Genomic DNA, 18,708 nt, shown 5'->3' on the forward strand with positions numbered 1-18,708 from the left:
TTCTATAAGAAAAAAAAAATTAATAGGTTGGTAGTAACACTCAAATCTGATAAAAAGGGTTTGTAGTAACACCCAAATCTGATAAGAAAAGTTATCACTGGAGGGTAAAAATAGGACAGAGTGTCTTTATGACAAGAGGAAGTAACAAAACATAGAGGGCAAAGAGGAAGTAGAATTCAAACTTCCATAACAATCTTCTTGGGGAAACTACATGCAATACTAGCAGTTGGCTTTGTCAAATATTGTGAACATAAATCTTCAAGGGGCTCATTTCAATGTCAAAGGAAACATACTTTCTATTGTTGTCCTCCATCCTTTCTCCTACCACAATTTTAATCACAATATTCTTGACAATAGGTGCCAAAAATCCTTTTCATTCGAAGTATAGACAAGCAAATTTTATTCTCATATGTAGCAGCTTAGTCTAATCAACAGTATAAGATTTGGATAGAGTGGGCATCCATGTGATTTGTGAAAGAAGTTTGTCAACTAGTACAAATATGACTATAATATTTTTCTCAATATTTTAAACAGTTCCAATTTTAAGTGTCAATGATGTATGAAATTTGGATTGAGTTGACCAAGCGGAAGCCTTAACTGTACAAAATAAGATTTATTTACGTTTTCAATTGTAGCATGCATTACAAAATTGCAATGGCCTTGGATGAATTTTACACTGATTACCATTAGAATATGATGTCATTGAACTGCTAAATTCCAATTGGGTTATGGTCTCAATTCCTGCTTTGCAAGTGTCATTGACCTGCTTGAACTCTGGTTTAGCATGCCTACAATTCAATGTAAACATCATCTCTCATCTCTATCCAATTTTTCGCAAGTGTCATTGACCTGCTTGAACTCTGGTTTAGCATGCCTACAATTCAATGTAAATATCATCTCTCATCTCTATCCAATTTTTAGCATCCATAAAGATATTATGCTTATTCCCTTTGCCTCAAAGGGAATCACTATCAACAGATACTTTGGTGGATGCCTTATTATAGGCTCCCTTATGGTTGCCTATCATCGAAATTTTCCTTTTGTCCTGTACTTGTGACATTTTAACTTAATTGTAAAATTGAGTTTTTCTGAAGCAAATGGAAGTGTTTGCCACAATTATCCTTTTCTAATATTACAGGCCCAATCATTCAAAGTTTACTAGGTTTATAAGGTTAAACAAATTAGAAAATCTATTCTATATCTACTGGTACCAAATGTTAGGATCTTAAATGTCCAATCTCATATTATTATTTCAAATGGAGAATTCTATATTTTCAAAATAAGGTGAAAATGTACATTAAGAAAAACATCATACAGAAAACAAGGACAGAGAAACATCTGTAAAATAGTGAAAATCAATCCTATCCTTTTGCTGAAATAATGCAGCAGTATCGAAGTCTACACACTATAAAGTATAGTCCATCAACACTGAGTTCCAAACAATGTGCTTCCTTGGTGCTCCTTGGAGGAGTTGGATTCACTTCCTTGGTGTTCCTTGGCAAGTCAGATATTCTTCCAAATGTTCTTTGTCCAACAACTGTTTAGGCATAATCACTAAATGGCAACCCCATCTCTCTTTCATCTATAAATATTTTGAAAGTCTCTTAGACGGTTGCCTCAGTAACCCTTCCGGTTAGTTAATGCTAACCTTTGACCTTAAATGAATTTTTATTAAATAAGGCATCTTACTTTTCCCATTAATCTTCAAAAAGACTCATTGCACAAGAAAGGGGCTTTGGGACCAAAATAGATCTGGTTTCAACAGATTCTTTCTCATGTATTTCAGTTAAGATGCAGCAAGTGGGAATTCTGCGATTACACTCCAAAGGATTCCAACCTGAAGGTCTGTTCTATCACTGTACGTTTTCACAGGTTAAATACGGAATACCCTCTGCAGTAACCCACTAGGGATTCTACCAACTTTGCTAATATCACCCATGGTAGCCTTGTGCTTTCGAATTCCACAAAATGGTGACAGAATTGATGCTGCAAAAAGGTAACAAGTTACAACGAATACCTGGATGGACACACAGTAACATCCCATTCACAGAAGATGCTCCATTAAGAACTGCTTAGGACAGATTTACATTATTCAACAAAGGTGTGTGTAGCATGTCAATTATAAATTCAGGACACAAGGGGTACATCTTTTTGCACATATGAGATACTATTAATGAAGGACTTGCTTATGTCATGTTTGGCTACAGTAATGTTAAGTAACTATGACAAACATCTGCAACTTGGCAACAGTGAGTTGCTAACATTTTCCATCTCAAATGTTGTCACAAAAAGTCTGAAAGGTAGCAACTTAGTGGAAAAAAATTATGTTGGCTGCTTGAGCCAGAGTATATGAATCATCTGAGTACGACATTTGTTCTTCTGGCTTATGTCTCCATTGTGGGAAGCAAAAGGATTGCTACTTCAACACTTTCACTGTCGTTGCAAAAGTTCATCTCTATCTGGTCAATGGCTTGAGTCCCTACCCATTACTGTGGGAGTTCATTCGACAAATGTGATCTTAAAATAATCCAGGAACAGTGTAGCACGGGTACACATACCACGGGGGATAGATTCTTCATTCCCATAACCATGCATCTAGAGGCATGCTGGAGATGTACATGTACCCATCCCATGTTATACCATGCCATAGCCTGTAACACCTTCCCAATACCCCGCCTCACCCTGAGTAAAATAGTTGTACCCCAGTTTTGGGCATGCAGGCACTGATTTTAGGATAAAAAGAGTTATCTTAATAATTGAAAAGCCCCGGTAAGGTTGCATTTAGGTTGGGCCCAGCAAGAAACCCTAAAACAACTAAGTGCTGTGGCTGCTGCACCTTTTATAACTGTAAACCCTACTTTCATGTTCTCTTTTGCATTTTCAGTTTGGCTATTGGAGTTTGGTAGAGAACAGCAGAGAAAAGGAGGTGGTAAGGCAATGTTTACTGTTTTTGATGCAGGAAATTGACGTCCAGCAGCTCAACATTAAAAATTATGCACCATCATTGGCATACTTCACTCCTCAAGTCTCCATATTTCAGTTTCATCAAGTTTCACGTTTCCAACTTTTATGTATGCCATTTCCACACTATGTCTGAAAAGGGAAAGAATGTCATTGTTCAATGATCATGAATGTCAGTTGATGAATGGTAGGCACTTGAATGATTTTATTCTTTTGAATCATTGCTGATTTACATTAATTTCAGCTCTTTTTCCCATGTGTTATTGTATATATAAAAATTAACATATGTACCCATGCCAAAACCTCATCCCTTGTTTCAAAAAGAGTCATATCTGCACCCAAACACTGTCAACTTAGTCCAGGAATGACAGTGGTAATTGATTGAAGGATTTAGATTACATCAATAAAGTTATCAGGTCTGGAGAGAGTTGACGATCCATTTTCTTCTTGTTTCCATTCTTCCTAGAGCACAGTTTATATTTGTTAGAATATTGAAAGTTAGGTGTGCCTGTACTCATCCCAGGCAACCGTACCCTAGTAAATTAGTCCAGGAATGAAATTGTTAATGGACATGAGGATTTATATTACCTTAGAAGATCTCTCTGGTCTGTTAAGCGTTGATGAGGCATTTTTTCTTGTTGCCATTCTTCTTAGTGCTCAGATTATATCTGTTGACATGTTGAGTCATTTGACCATGCAAGAACTGAGGACCGTTGAGCACTAAGCTACATTACAGATACCTGGGGTGGCCCACAAAGGGAGCAAACTTAGCTCCAATCTGGATGAATGTTTTTCTCTAGATGTTCGTGATTTTTGTAATCCAAGGGCTAACACACAGCAAATACCTTACTTTCGCAGACTCCAAGCACAAGATACATCACTGTAATGCAAGCACACCCATTAATGGACAATTCTCAACTTAAAATAATATTTTTCCACAACTCACTTTATCAAGAAACCAAAGCCAAGTCTCTTATCATTTAAAAACCACATAATTGCAGATTACAATGAAGCACAAGACAAAATAGTAACACATACTAGAGCATACTGTCAATGAATAATCAGTGATATTTTAATAATCAATGGGCTTAATCCAAGGTTTCTTTGACTTGGAACTTAATCCAAACTTTCTAAACATTTTTTAAAATCTATTTGGTTCTAGTTTCAAAGATTGGCACCAGATGACAATGGCAAATTTGCATGCTTGTTGACGAGGAAAACATGGCCATAACTCCTTGAAACTCTGTTTGAAATGACTTGAACACTTCACACTAAAGATAAATGCTCACTAATTACAAATACGATCCTCTAAACATCACAAAGAACGCAGCATAAGTAAAAGTAAGGCGTAGAGGCAGAAAATCCACTTTACCTTTAATATAAGAGCATCCAACTAGTTTTTGAAAGCAACATGCAATAGGAGCAAAGACAACTAGGCGATGATGTCAAATATATTTAATTTAATGAACTTAGTTTAAAAAGCATCTTGCACAGTTATGAACTGTCAATTACCTACCTTAAGAAAGCATCTTACACACTAATGACAGAAAATCTAAAAATTATGATATATTTTTGAGAATATATTTTCTGAAACTAATATAAAATTATAAATAGTTACACAATACTGTATGTTTAAACATGCAACTTGGGTAATCGTTGATCTCCCCAAAGAAAAATTATTTATATGGCATCCAATATTCACTTTGCATCCAACTTCTAAAAGAAAGAAGTGCAGTATAGAACTCAAGATAACTGTCTAATGCAAGAAGGGGGTGTTGAGGAATCTAATCACTGCACTTAAACTTGATAACTCCTTGTGATGTCTTTTTACTTTTTCTTACTTGTTAGCTCCTTCTCTTATTATTATGATGTTTTTATCATCAACCAGCAACCAAAACAAAAAGATCAACAATACACAAGAACACAAGATATATAGGCTGCAAGCCAGGGCCAAAACCTCTCCACTTGAGAGGAAAACCCACAAATCTCCTCTTCTTATAGATTCTTCAAACGAATTCCAAACTAAGTTACCAGGATTCGGATACGGATTCGGACCCGGATCCGCTTGATTTTTGAAAAGCCAAAATTCGAATACGGCAAGGAAACGGCAAGTACGATTAATATAAATATATTTTTATAATAAAAATTTTGATATTAATGTCCAAATTTATTGTGATCACTACCTATCAACAACAATAGAGTTTATATTATTATTATTATCATCCAATTTTAAAGTCACGGCCAAGCCAGACACCAAATTGGTGTATGAGACCCCCTTGTTTGTGGGACAAGGGACCCACCTCTGCGCATCAATTTGACTGCTAAGTCTACGAAGGCATACATACTCTACCCCTCTAGTTTTGAACTTCTGACCTCATAGGAGGAAACACATGCTCTTAACTATCAGGCCCACTCAAGTTGTATTGTGTTGATGAATTTCATGAAAAAACATACAATACTTCATAATTAAAGTTGCATTAAATATTTTATAAAAAAATAAATTATTATAATATTAATATATTACAAAACTATTTAAATGATAAATAATAATAATTTAATACACATTATTTTATATGAATTAAATAATAAGCTTATAATATATAAAAGTTTAATATAAAATATAATGTACAAATTTTAAAACTTGTACATAACAAATCTGATATATTTTAAATAATTTTAATTTATAATATATAAGGACAATAAAATAACAATTTTTTTATATTTTGAATAATTGATTTATAATATATATACACAACAAAAATTACTTTATAAAATTATAACATTTCTAAACTAATATAAATAAAGTATAACATATTTAAAAAGTTTTAATTAAATTAATGCTAAATAAAATATAGCATAGCTATAAAAGTATAATTAAATTAATATAAATAATTTCTAAACTAATATAAATAAAGTATAACATATTTAAAAAAATTTAATTAAATTAATGCTAAATAAAATAGAGCATAGCTATAAAAGTATAATTAAATTAATATAAATAAAATATGGCATATTTATAATTAAATTATAATATTATAACATATCTAAAATATAAACATATAAACACGATGAGTTCTTTTATAACATTTTTAAACTAATGTCTAAAATATAACAGATTTATAAAGTTATAATTAAATTAATGTAAATAAAATATTAAATATTTATAATTAAATTAATATTATAACTATATGTAACTATATGAATTCAAATGTGTGAAACTACATATGCCTCGCTGATAAATAAAATCCCAGTATTGGCGTCATACTTGATACTACCAAATCCCCACATCATACTACCAAGTCTGTAGATCCCAAAACCAATGATATTAATACCAGTCGCATCATCTTGGCCGTCTTATTCACTGCGCGTGCATGTACTGTCTGAGCTTCCAGCGAACAACTATCCCAGTTAGAGTGCAATGCATTGTCGACTACTAGCAAACTGCCAGGTCAAGTTATTACCAAAATATTTTTACTCATTAAAAAACTGTTTTCTAGCGTATCCAAATGAAACCAGATCCGAATCCGTTTCTGATCCGGGAATCCGGGAATCCATTTCACAGGCTGGACAGATCCGGTAACATAGATTCCAAGACCTTTAGACAAAGACCAATAATCTTCCAAGACCAAGTCCGACCGTCTTGATGATGTGCTTCCTTTGTCCAAGCCAAGCCCAGTCAAATCTCTTCTAGCTGCACAAAACTTTGACCCCCAGCGACAAAATTCCGGCCTCTACTGCAGGTCTGAAATTACAACCCCTGCAACAGTTGTTGCTTACACACGTGTGAGCAAATCTAGGGCTTCCAAGGCTTCCTTTGACCTTCGCTCGAGTTTCTTTCTCTTCTAGGGCTTGTAGGTGACCTAATGCACCTTCCTTCGACCTTCTTTCTGCACTTTCTTCAAAGTCGATCTTGCAGCAGCAAAACCCTGGCCTTCCTCCTTTGCACATGTGAGAGAGAGAGAGAGAGAGATAACCCAAACACTTGTCTTTCTTCCTTCTTCACTAGCCTTCTTCTACTCTTCTTTCGCTTGAATGATGATAAGATGAATGAGTGTCCATAGGAGGTCGAGTTCCCTCCTATATATAGGCTTCTAAGGAGGACAACATGCCCTAATTGAGGCTGACTTCTTAGCTGTCAGGCCGACTTGGCCTTGGAGGGTATCTTGACACTTTTAAATACAAAAATTATTATCTTTACATGTTACAATGTGCCCAATGGGGTCTTCTTCATATGACAATGACTCTTTTGACTTCTTGACCCTGGGACAAACCCTAGAAGCACTCAGTGGGTGGTTGACCTCTAAATAAAATGACCTTGAACATGAAACCCATGCTACAAAAATAGCAATAATAATTTACAATATAAGAATCAAAAGTACATTTCATATTTATGAAGACCAAACCTAGTTACACATTTCAACTGGGGGCCACACAGCAAAAGAACAACATAGTAACCAGGATATTGAGTAATCTGGGTAGAGATGCCACTTTTTAACATTCTTACTGTAACAGAAAATGCATCATTATAAAAATATCCAAAAAAACTAGAGACCATATGTATCATCATACAATTGCAACGATAAATCATACAAAATGGCATTGCACCTGAATATGAGAGTGGTGCATTTGCATATTGTGCATAGTTTGGATCTTCTGCAAGCTTTGAAACGATAAGGAAGATTGCTCTCAGTTGTTGCTCCAAAGTACCAGTTATAGTCACAAGTCGGTCACTGACACCAGGCAAGATCTGGTCTTGGGAAGACAATTTAATACTGGCTTGTGAATCTTCAACGAATGATCTGCATGGAACACCATACAGAAAGGAGTTGCTCAATGCAATCCCAAAACTTCAAGAGCAGCAATACAAGCAATGAATTCACAAAGACAAACATTATCTGTTTCCTTTGTATTTTTTCTCTTAATTCTGGTCATACATCAAGGATCAACGAAAGGCCAGATGTTAAGATGGCAATTAAAAAAAGATCCAACAGATTTCTGCTAAGTTTATTGAATTTTCATATAATTCTGGTCATACATCAACGATCAAAGAAAGAACAGATGTTAAGATGGCAATTAAAAAAAGATGCAACTGCTTTCTGCTAGGTTTATGAAATTCTGTGAAAACAGACAGTCATTATATGTAGAGTTTGATGTCTAATTTTAGTATTCCTGGGCATTATCCTTATGGACAATCCATCTAATTTCACAGCATATTTTTCATTAACAGGAATTTCATAGTAATGCACTTTCTGTGGAGTATGGATTATGTAATGTATTTGCTGCTAAACATGTCCTGCCAGTTCCTAAACTGTCCTAAATGTTTCAAAACAATTTACTGAAATAAAGCATTCCATTGTGTGTTCACAATCTTTGTTTCAGATATTAAAGGAAGGGGAGAATGCAGAAAAGGGGAATTCCAAAGGGAGTAGTAATGCACACCCATCAATTCACAAAGGTCTACGGCATTAGAGAAAACAAGAGGTCCAATCCATTTTACTACTATATTGTGATATATGTATAGTTTGATGTCTAATTTAGTATTCCTGGACATTGTTCTTGTAGACAACCCATCTATTTTCGCAGCATGTTTTTCATTAAGAGGAATTTCATTGTAATACATTTTCTGTGGAGTATGGATTATGTATTGCATTTGCTGCTAAACATGTCCTGCCAGTTCCTAAACTGTCCTAAATGATTCAAAACAATTTAACGAAATAAAACATTCCACTGTGTGTTCAGTATCTTTGTTTTAGATATTATACGTAGGGGAGAATGCAGAAAAAGGGAATTCAAAAAGGAGTAGTAATGCACATCCATCAATTCACAAAGGTCTACGCCATTTCGAGAACACAAGAGGTCCACGCCATTTTACTACTATATTGTGACCATCCCTTCCCCTATTTTTTGGCATCAGCAAGGATTCTAAAGAACTTGGATAATCTCTAATACATCCATCATGCATGTCTCACCTATTTGCATTTGTGTGTGCCCATTCATTCATACAGATGGACCATTTTAGATTACAACATATATATGGATTCACAGGTAACAGAAACCTTTAGTTTATGAAAAAAAAAGCTTTTGCAAAAGTTTTCCAAAACCAGAGTCTTACCCCAAGCCCTCTTGAATTGTTTAAGCTTTATGCTTTCCATGCCTATACTGACGAACTTTCTCTGCCACTGTCATGATACATCGCTGCCTTCTCTTTGTCCTGGTTCCCCCTCTTGTTTCATAATTATCTAGTGTATATTGAATCGATTCTTTTACCATTGCTCCAATAGACTCATCCTAAGTTTCATGTTTTCTCTTTTACTCTCAAAATAACAGCATACCAATATCATACAAGAGGGGAAAAAAATAAATAAAAAATACCATGGATTTTGATTCACTAAAAAGCAAAATGAAGGGACAAAACTGTGTATATATGATCTTTTTTATTTTGAATAAAATACCTCATCTAACAATCAATATAAACATAAGTTCTATCAACTTCCCACTATGTAGGGAGTGTACCGAACATTTGAATACCCATACCCCTCAAAAAAACTTAGGATACAGCAAGGACTTCAAACATCTGGTATCCAGCCTCAGACATATATGACCAGTGTAGTTTCATGTTAACCTCTGATCTATCAAGAACCGAAAGGGATCAAATCCTTTGAGTTGTAACTTATTGATAATTTAAGATGCATCTAGGCTGGTTGTAGTGTCACTCAACTCAATAGAAATTCAAAATTTATGTGTGGTGTTATTTTGTATGTGCCTGTCGTGATTGTGATGCTGTGGGGGGGACTGGCTTTGAGATTTATCTATCAGAGTTCCATGTCTTCTGGTTCAGAGCAAATACTGGCCATGGCACAAATCTATTGGCAAGTTGAAATCCTTTATTTTCTTTGAAATTTGCATTGAAATCAGATGACCATACAAGTTATGGGTGCCTATATATTATCTATAAATTGGATGAACAGAGATATTCATGAGGTCAATACCCTGCTTTACTCACTGGCAAGAGAGCTGAAAAGCCTGGGTTTGTTGTTCTTTTTATAAAATTGGAAAGGCAGAAAGATTTTCTTATGTTGATAATTACTTGTGATATCTTTGAGTTCTTATTAACTTTCTTATGTTTTTCTTTTATCTTTGTTTCATTAAGCAGTTATCAAAATCAAAACACGAAGATCGAAGACACCAGATGTAGGCACTCCGTCAGGGCTAAAACCCCTTTATAGGGGAAAACCCAGTCAAACTCTTCCACTAGCAAAATTAAGTTGAGATGGATCAAGACCCTAGACCCAAAGACCTTCCTCCTCCACCAAGTCAGCCTTCCAATACACTTCAGTAGTCTCTTCTTGTCCAGCAGCTTCAACCCAGCAACAATTCAGAATTTCGACTTCCTAGCTGCAAAACTTCGACCCTTAGCTACAGAATTTCGACCCAACAATGGAACTGTAGTTTTGCCCTTCCAACAGCTTCAGCTCTTTCACACGTGTGAGATAAGAGAAGAAATTTCGACTTCCTTAGGTAGATAATGTCCTCCTTTTTTGCTAGCCCTTTCCTCTTCTTTCTTTGAAATTCGCACTTTTTCTAGCCCCAAAAGTTTCAGATCGAACTTGATGAGTGAGCATGTCAAATGAGGTCGAGTTGCTGCCTTTATATAGGAGTTTCTGCCCCTCAGTTAGGCCGACTTGGTGGAGGATGCCTAATTGACCTATTTTACATTAAAATAAATTTATTTCTTGACAAATGAAGGCCAAGAAGCCTTCAATATAGGCTTGGACCTAAAAATAATTGACCTAACCATGAAACCCATGCTTTAATAAGTCAATTTCTTTAATAAAATTTATTTTTCTTTCTTTTGATAAATACATTACATCATGACTCAAATATAATTATGAAGACCGACACTAGTTACATTCTTCAACACTCCCTCTTAACTAGGGAGGTATTCATAATTACATATATATAGAGATACATGAAAGGCCCAAAATGATATGCTCTATGAAGAGTCATAGCACACTCAGTGTTGCAGACTAGATACCTGACCAGGATATTCTATACAGGTGGGACTAAGGGGACTCAAGCTTTAGCCACTCTAGGTACCATCAGGATTTTAAGCTCTACCACCTACCCAGGGATCTAGGTGTGTATACAAGGTCGAAACTCCATGACCAACACCACCCTCCCTCTTCGAGATCTAGACATCAACACATAGGTCGTCCAGATGACCTCCCAAGCATCTTGCCAGAAGATGCTTCATCTCTCCCTATCAACTAAATCAGATATATCCATTTGTCCAAGCATGCTTCTAGAGTGTTCCACATTTTTATGGAGAGATTATGCACAATCACAACCCCAATCAGTAATAAACTTTCAAATATAAGTAAACACAAACCTTCGGCTTCCTCAATCATTCTGATGCTACTTTCATCATCAAGTTATCCTTATAATTTGTCGGAAGTTGTCTTCTTCTTTCATTTCCTTAACGGCACCAAATACATTCTCAGATCTTCTCAAGTTTTTGTGAAGATTCATCTATAGTACTTTCATTCTTCAGTTTTATTCTTACTTCAAGGTATTCATTAAGACTATCATAATATGCCCTCCCTCCCAACTGGGGAGATATACCCTTTCTTCTATCCAAGCTCCCTCTCGATTTAGGGAGATCAACAACTTCAATCTTTCAAGGCTTCATTTCTTTCTTATGGCATCAAGGTTATCTTTACCATGATCATTCTTATAGCTTTCTTCATCATGTTTATCATTATCATCTTCAACATATGAATATCTTGAAGATTATGTACTTGCAAATCTTCAATAGCAAGTACAACCAAATACAAATATTCAGAAGCATGAAGTTAACTATATCAAAATCATGTCATTATAATGGAAGCATCAAAATATTCAAACTTTAGACATCAAATACCTAAACCTAGTTAGGTTCATATAATCAGTAAGAGTCACATCTTTTAAATACTAGACTTCAACTTCTAGCTAGGGTTTTGTCATAAACCCTAGACTTTATCTTCGAGACACAAAGCCTTAGATATCAGCGATTTAATATAAATCCAATCATATAAGGTTTCAACATTATGCTTTTTAGAATTACATGTCAGACTCTACCTAGATTTTATCATCAAAACTAAATGAAAACAATATCATCATATCCTAGAATATCAATCTCTACTAGAGCTTTGTTACAAACCCTAGAATTCACAAACTAAAACATGAGTATCAACAATTAGGTTAGCATACTCGCATATACATATCTAGGATTTCATGCACTAGCATTTCTAATCAATATATCGAAGTTAGATATACAACAATTTTCTCTAGGCTGGGGTTTTGATTGGACGAATATACACCTAGGGTTTCATTCCTAGGATCTTACTATAAATGTTACAAGGGTTTTGTTCATAAACTCTAATTCACCAAACCCTAAAGATCTAGGGTTTCAATACATAACTTAGACATTAACAGCAAACCCTAAAGAACTAAGGTTTCTATCATAACAATACCAAAACCTAAACATTAAAAGAATAGGATTTCTAGACTTCATTAACAACCCTAAGTAGACTAGGGTTTCATAATCAATATTGACATACCCTTAGCATCAAGAAGCTAGGGTTTTATAGTGAACCCTAAAGGTTAAGGTTTCACAAGAATGATCAAAATGATAGAATGACGAAGATAGATTTAATCTAATGATTAATCACCCTAACAGACATATGTAAGATTAAAAACCCTAGACATAGTGATGTCAGTAATGTAAAGCAAATTTCAAAAGAGAATGAACATACCTTTTCTATGAAGAGAACTTTGTAACACAACTTGTAGTTTAAGACATACCTTGAATTGTTATTTAACAAACCTTGTAGGACATCAATTCTTGAAGGGCTTTCTTTGCAACAGAACTTCTTCCATGCTTCAAGTTTATCCTTTGAAGTCTCCTCCATAACCTTTAAGCATTCAGCAAGCTTTCCTAACCAAGGAAAATATAAAGAAAATGGTTATTAGCATATGATACAAACAAATCTTGATGTGGGAGGAAGCCAATAAATGAAAAGATGAAACAAAGAACAAAATACTTATCTTTTTGGTAAAAATTGTGGAGGCTCTCTCTTAATCCAATCTTGAGAGATACCTACAACTTTATCAAAATAATTTTAAAATGTTCTAACAAAACATATTAGAGACCTACAATCTCTAGAAATCAAAACATAAAGGATAACAAGACTAAGAAAGATATGTAGGAGAGGACTTAGTAGTATAAGCCCTTGACTTCTGATTCCTCAGTCTTGTTCTTCTTAGGTGGAGCTTCATCGATAATATTTGTTTGTTCGCTATCTCTCTTCTTACTCCTTGGATTCTCTAGACATTCATTCTTGTAATGACCCATATTATGATAGTTGTAACATTCAATTTTGGATAGGTCAACTTTATTCGCTAGTCCTTTGAACTTCTTGAAGGTTCCCCTTTTCTTGTGAGAGCAGAATAGGAATTAAAGGTATTTCCTTCTTCATCTTCCTTCTTGTTGTTTACTAATGATATTTGGGCTTCTTGACTGCATGCACTCCACATTTGTTCAAATGTTGGAGTATCCTTCCAACTATTAATTCCTGATCCAAAAGCACTCCAAGATTTTGGTAGTCCTAGAAGAGCAGTAATTACGAGCTCTTTTTTTGGTACAACTTCATCTATTGCCTGGAGTTCATCTATGAATCTAGATATCCTTATAAAGTAAGATGGTACATTATCGTCTTTTGTCATCTTAATAGTTCTTAATTCATTCTTGAGGCTTCCTATTTAACCAATGTTCTTGATGGTGAATAATTTGGAGAGAGACTCTACATTTCTTGAGCGGAATCTATGTTGGATATGTATGGAATTAGGTTGTCATTTACTCCATCCACTATTAGGTTCATGGCCAAGATTTCAGTTTCTCTAAACTTCTCTTTCTTTGCTTCATCAATAGGCTTCTTGATTTTTCCTTAAACAAGATTCAAACCTTTGTGTTTTTCGAGGATAAGATCTATCCCCTTTTTCCATGCCCTTTAGTTGGAGGCTCATTCTAGCTTTTTTTCTCCCTTCATTGAAGTTGACATAGTTCCTGTAGGCAATAAGTTTTTCTTCTTATATAGTCCTTTACCTCAATGACCTTTGTTTTTTTTCTTCAATAGATCTTTAGTTTACCTTTTTCCTTCTTCTTCACCTTAGCTCTAATGCCATGTCAGAAAATCGGAAAGGCAGAAAGAATTTCTTATGTCGATAATTACTTGTGATATCCTTGAGTTCTTATTAACTTTCTTATGTTTTTCTTTTATCTTTGTTTTCATTAAGCAATTATCAAAATCAAAACACGAAGATCGAAAACACCAGATGTAGGCACTCTGCTAGGGCTAAAGATGGACCAAGACCCTAGACCCAAAGACCTTCATCCTCCACCAAGTTAGCCTTCCAATACACTTCAATAGTCTCTTCTTGTCCATCAGCATTAACCCAGCAACAACTCAGAATTTTGACTTCCCAGTTGCAGAACTTCAACCCTCAGTTACAGAATTTCAACCCAGCAACAAAACTGCAGTTTCGACCTTCTAGCAACTTCAGTGCCTTCACACGTGTGAGATAAGAGAGAAAATTTCAACTTCCTTAGGTAGATAATGTCCTCCTCCTTCGCTAGTCCTTTCCTCTTCCTCCTTTGAAATTTGCACTTTTTCTGGCCCCAGAAGTTTCAAATCGAACTTGATGGGTGAGTGTGTCAAATGAGGTCGAGTTGTTGCCTTTATATAGGAGTTTTTGCCCTTCAATTAGGCTGACTTGGTGGAGGAGGCCTAATTGACCTATTTCACATTAAAATAAATTTCTTTCTTGACAAATGAAGCCCAAGAAGGGTCTTTTACAATATGACATGGACAAGGACACTTGACATAAACCCTAATAGCCTTCAATGGGGGCTTTGACGTAAAAACAATTGGCCCAAGCATGAAACCCATTCTTTAATAAGTCAATTTCTTTTAATTAATACATTACATCATGACTCAAATATAATTATGAAGATCGACACTAGTTACATTCTTCAACAATTCTAGGAGATCACCTTTGCTCATGTTTATAGGAAGCAGAATATGGATGTTGATAGGTTGCCCAATGCATGTCTATTGTTGAAGGAAAATGTCTGTTTATCAGAAGAATTTGTCAATTGTTGATAAATAGTTAGTATGGTGACCTAAGTCTTTTTTAAGTCCTTTCTATGGGTGGACTGTAATGATACAGATGTGTAATTAGGTCAAATTCAAGATCTCTATCGAACTCATGTTTGGTCTGTTATTCGTTTTTTTCCCAACAGTGGTGGTTTCTACCTTTAGTAGTATTTGGTCTTTTTAGGTGCAAGGCATGTGAAGAATATAATTTTCTTTCATTTCAAATAAAAGATACATTTTTTCATATGCAAAAATATACTTTTGATTACTGTCAAGATATATCGATTTGCATTGTAATATTATGTTTATGTGAACATCATATCTATACTGTTTCTATTTATGTCTAAAGTTGGTCTCTCTCTTTTTGTTTCTCTATCACACTGAGATATCAAGAAGGCCATTTGGAAGATGAAAAACTAGCAAAGCATCGGGTGACAAAGGGTTCCAGGCAAAACATTTCAAGCAGGGTCTTCAAGCTATGGATAATCACCTAGCCGACTTTTTCAACCATGTGTTCGGCACAAGTTTTCCACTGTCTTGGTCACATCACATTATTCATTGTATCCACAAATCAAGCTCTAGTACAAATCTCAACAACTACAAGACGATCAAGGTAGGCCACACGTTGGAGGATAGCCTTGAGAGGAAGTAACTCAAAGCTAGAGGACAGGTTGGATTCCAACCTAAGCACCATACCATTGATCACATCCTTACACTCTGGGCTATCATTAAGGAGCATGGCATCGCTCTTCTAAAGTCTTCTACTACTTTATGGAATTTCAAAAAGATTTTGATTCCATCACCCGGGAGGCTTCGTTCAAAGGACTCAAAGACATTGGTATCTTAGAGACCTTACTGACCACTACCATGCACCTATATGAGTCAATCCTTCGTCTACACACAACAAATAGGATATCATATTTTATTAGTAGTATTTAAAATATGAGTATTATTCAAGTCAAACAAGGCTGCCCCGTGTCTCCCATATTATTTGGGATCTAGATTAACGAGTCGGAGTTCTCCTTGCATAAGCACATCCAAGACAAAGATGGGTGCCTTCACCACCGAGTCTCAATTTCTATCCTACTTTTTACAAATGATGTGATCCTTTTAGCCTCATCCCCCAAAACGTTGCAAAGACAATTGGACTAAGTTGCACTGAAACGGATACGAATACGGGGTTTGAAACAGATATGACAAATTTACAAAACATCAAGATACGATACGGCAAGGAAACGGCGCACATACATACATACATACATTATATATATATATATATATATATATATATATATTACCATTCATCTTTTAGAATCTAGATTCTATATCTAAAAATACATAAACATCATCATGAATTCAACATAAACAAATCATCATCATCAATTCAACATAAACATTGTCATCATCGTTACTGATTATTATAACATTCAACATATTATCACCATCATTAGTAATGTAACCAGAAATGCTACAGCCTTTGTGCTTTCGAGTTCAACTCCTTCAAAGAACGTGCCATGCATGGCAGATGGTATCTATCTTCCTTGCATGTGAATTAAAAAGCCCAAGGGATCATTGGGATATTTCGTCATGACCTATTTCAACATTTCAATCTTCTCAACGTTAGCTTGGTCTCTTGACTATATGCAAGCAAAAGATTGTCTAGAGAAGATTTGGTATGTTGGAGGGATTTATGAAATCGTGAGAAAAATCAATGACAATTAGCAAAACCTTAACCAAACTGAAAATTAATCGCTCAAATAAATCTCTTTACGAAGACATTCATCAAACCCTTCTGTTTGTATTTTTGAACATTGATCTTTTCTGACTAGTAAGAAATCCTTGATAAATATATAGAGCATTGTTGTTTCTAAAGATTTAGAAGAGATGTTATGAGACTGCATTTATAGTGAGTTTATTTGCGAATATAATTTCTTCATTTTTATTATTTATTTATGGCTATACAAATTTTTACAGTTTTTAACATTTTAAGGGTGGATTTTGATCACGATTTTTGTAGATCTGTTTCCAGATTTCTGGAAACGAAACCAAAAAAATTTAAAACCCTTCGAAACGTATCCAATTCCAAATCCGAAGTTTCCGATTTTTTGAAACGGCACAAAAACATTTACACAGCATTTCGGAAATGAGGATCCACGTTTCCGGCAAATTCTCCAAGCGTTTCCAGTAACTTAGCAATTGGATGGCCTGGCCCTCCTTTATGAGCTTCATCAATTAAGGATCAACTTGAATAACACCAAGGTCATGATCTTAAATGAATTAAAGAAGATCCTCTTTGATCACCATTTCTTTTTCAAAGGAGAAGAGATTGAAATCACCAACATGTATACTTATTTGAGGTTATTGTTCAGAAGACCTCACTTTAGTCAAAGGCATGCACTTATGCCCTGAGTCAGTAAGGGGTATGGATCCTTGGCCCTTCTTGAGCGGCAGTATCTTAAGAATCATTTTTCAAGACATCATCCAACATGTTGCTCATGAACACTCATCCAACCAAGAGTTTTATATAGTTTTGAGGAATGGGGCCCTGGTTTATTAGAGTCTAATTGGTCTTCTACGCAAAGAGAACACATCATCCTCCTTCATCACATCATTACATGCAAGTAGAGAGTTCCTCTGCCTATTGTCCTTACGGAATTTGGTGTTTGACCTCAATCCATTCAGTTTCAGACAATGTTTGGTCTTATCACACTCTTGCATCAAATCCAAAGTTTTACTTATGCAACAAAGGGATGGGGTCGATATCCATACTTGGCCTACTACTCATTGAAGTTCACCATATCAGTTAGTTCTGCAATTTGTTCTCAGTGTTTGTATGTGGAGGTCTTAGATATTCTAGCATTTGTTGGTATTACCATGGACCAGCTCCCTCCATTTACATATTCCCTTGATGCACTTGACCACCCCTTACCTTCATGTTGAATCTTTTGGGAAATCATTATGTCAGATATTCTTATTGTCCAACATTTCGAGTGGATTCACAACACGTGTCCATTGGAAACAATGGACAATAAAAATATCTTACATTTTTATTCTAGAAGATTCAACATCGTGATGACTAGCTATGAAAACCTACACACTTGAATACCTCTTACCTACCATTCAAGATATAAACACAATCACTAGAGAGGATATCTACAAGTAGTTCATACACGTCACTTGCATAGAACCTTAGGGTGGACTACATGCAAAGATGACCTTCTTTGTTGAGCAATTCATGGTTACGAGCAATGGACTCATTGTTCGAACCCCTTACACACTGTCATTAAATGCATGCTCTCCAAATCCCCTTGGGCCAGTTCAAAGTTGACTCTTATAGAGTGCGAATTGAGACCGACCATCAAATTGACTAATCAAACAGGGTCTACAAATTACGCTATCTTCGAGAGGTTGAGATTTAGAAGCACTTCATCTTCTATTGCATAATCTACAATGAAATTCAAGAACAGTTCCACTGTCTTTTCAGAGAGTTGTAGACATTGGGCAATTTCTTAAGGTATCCTGATTAGAGATTCTGGGCCTTATACAAACTAAT

The 18,708-nt window shown here is 35.2% G+C and overlaps 1 protein-coding gene across 1 annotated transcript in view; it reads right to left on the bottom strand.

Annotated features, from left to right (window-relative positions):
• The window catches only part of BTR1L (binding to TOMV RNA 1L (long form)), a 148,861-nt gene that overhangs the window by 96,041 nt on the left and 34,112 nt on the right, over positions 1–18,708 (bottom strand). The window contains exon 4 of the mRNA XM_089412288.1: positions 7,567–7,760. Within this exon, the coding sequence (XP_089268414.1) occupies positions 7,567–7,760 (194 nt within the window). The remainder of the gene's footprint in view (positions 1–7,566; positions 7,761–18,708) is intronic.

Source organism: Pinus tabuliformis, chromosome 3_1, assembly GCF_031772625.1.
Source record: "Pinus tabuliformis cultivar Carrire ecotype Pingquan chromosome 3_1, CPIR1, whole genome shotgun sequence".
Taxonomy (NCBI): domain Eukaryota; kingdom Viridiplantae; phylum Streptophyta; class Pinopsida; order Pinales; family Pinaceae; genus Pinus; species Pinus tabuliformis.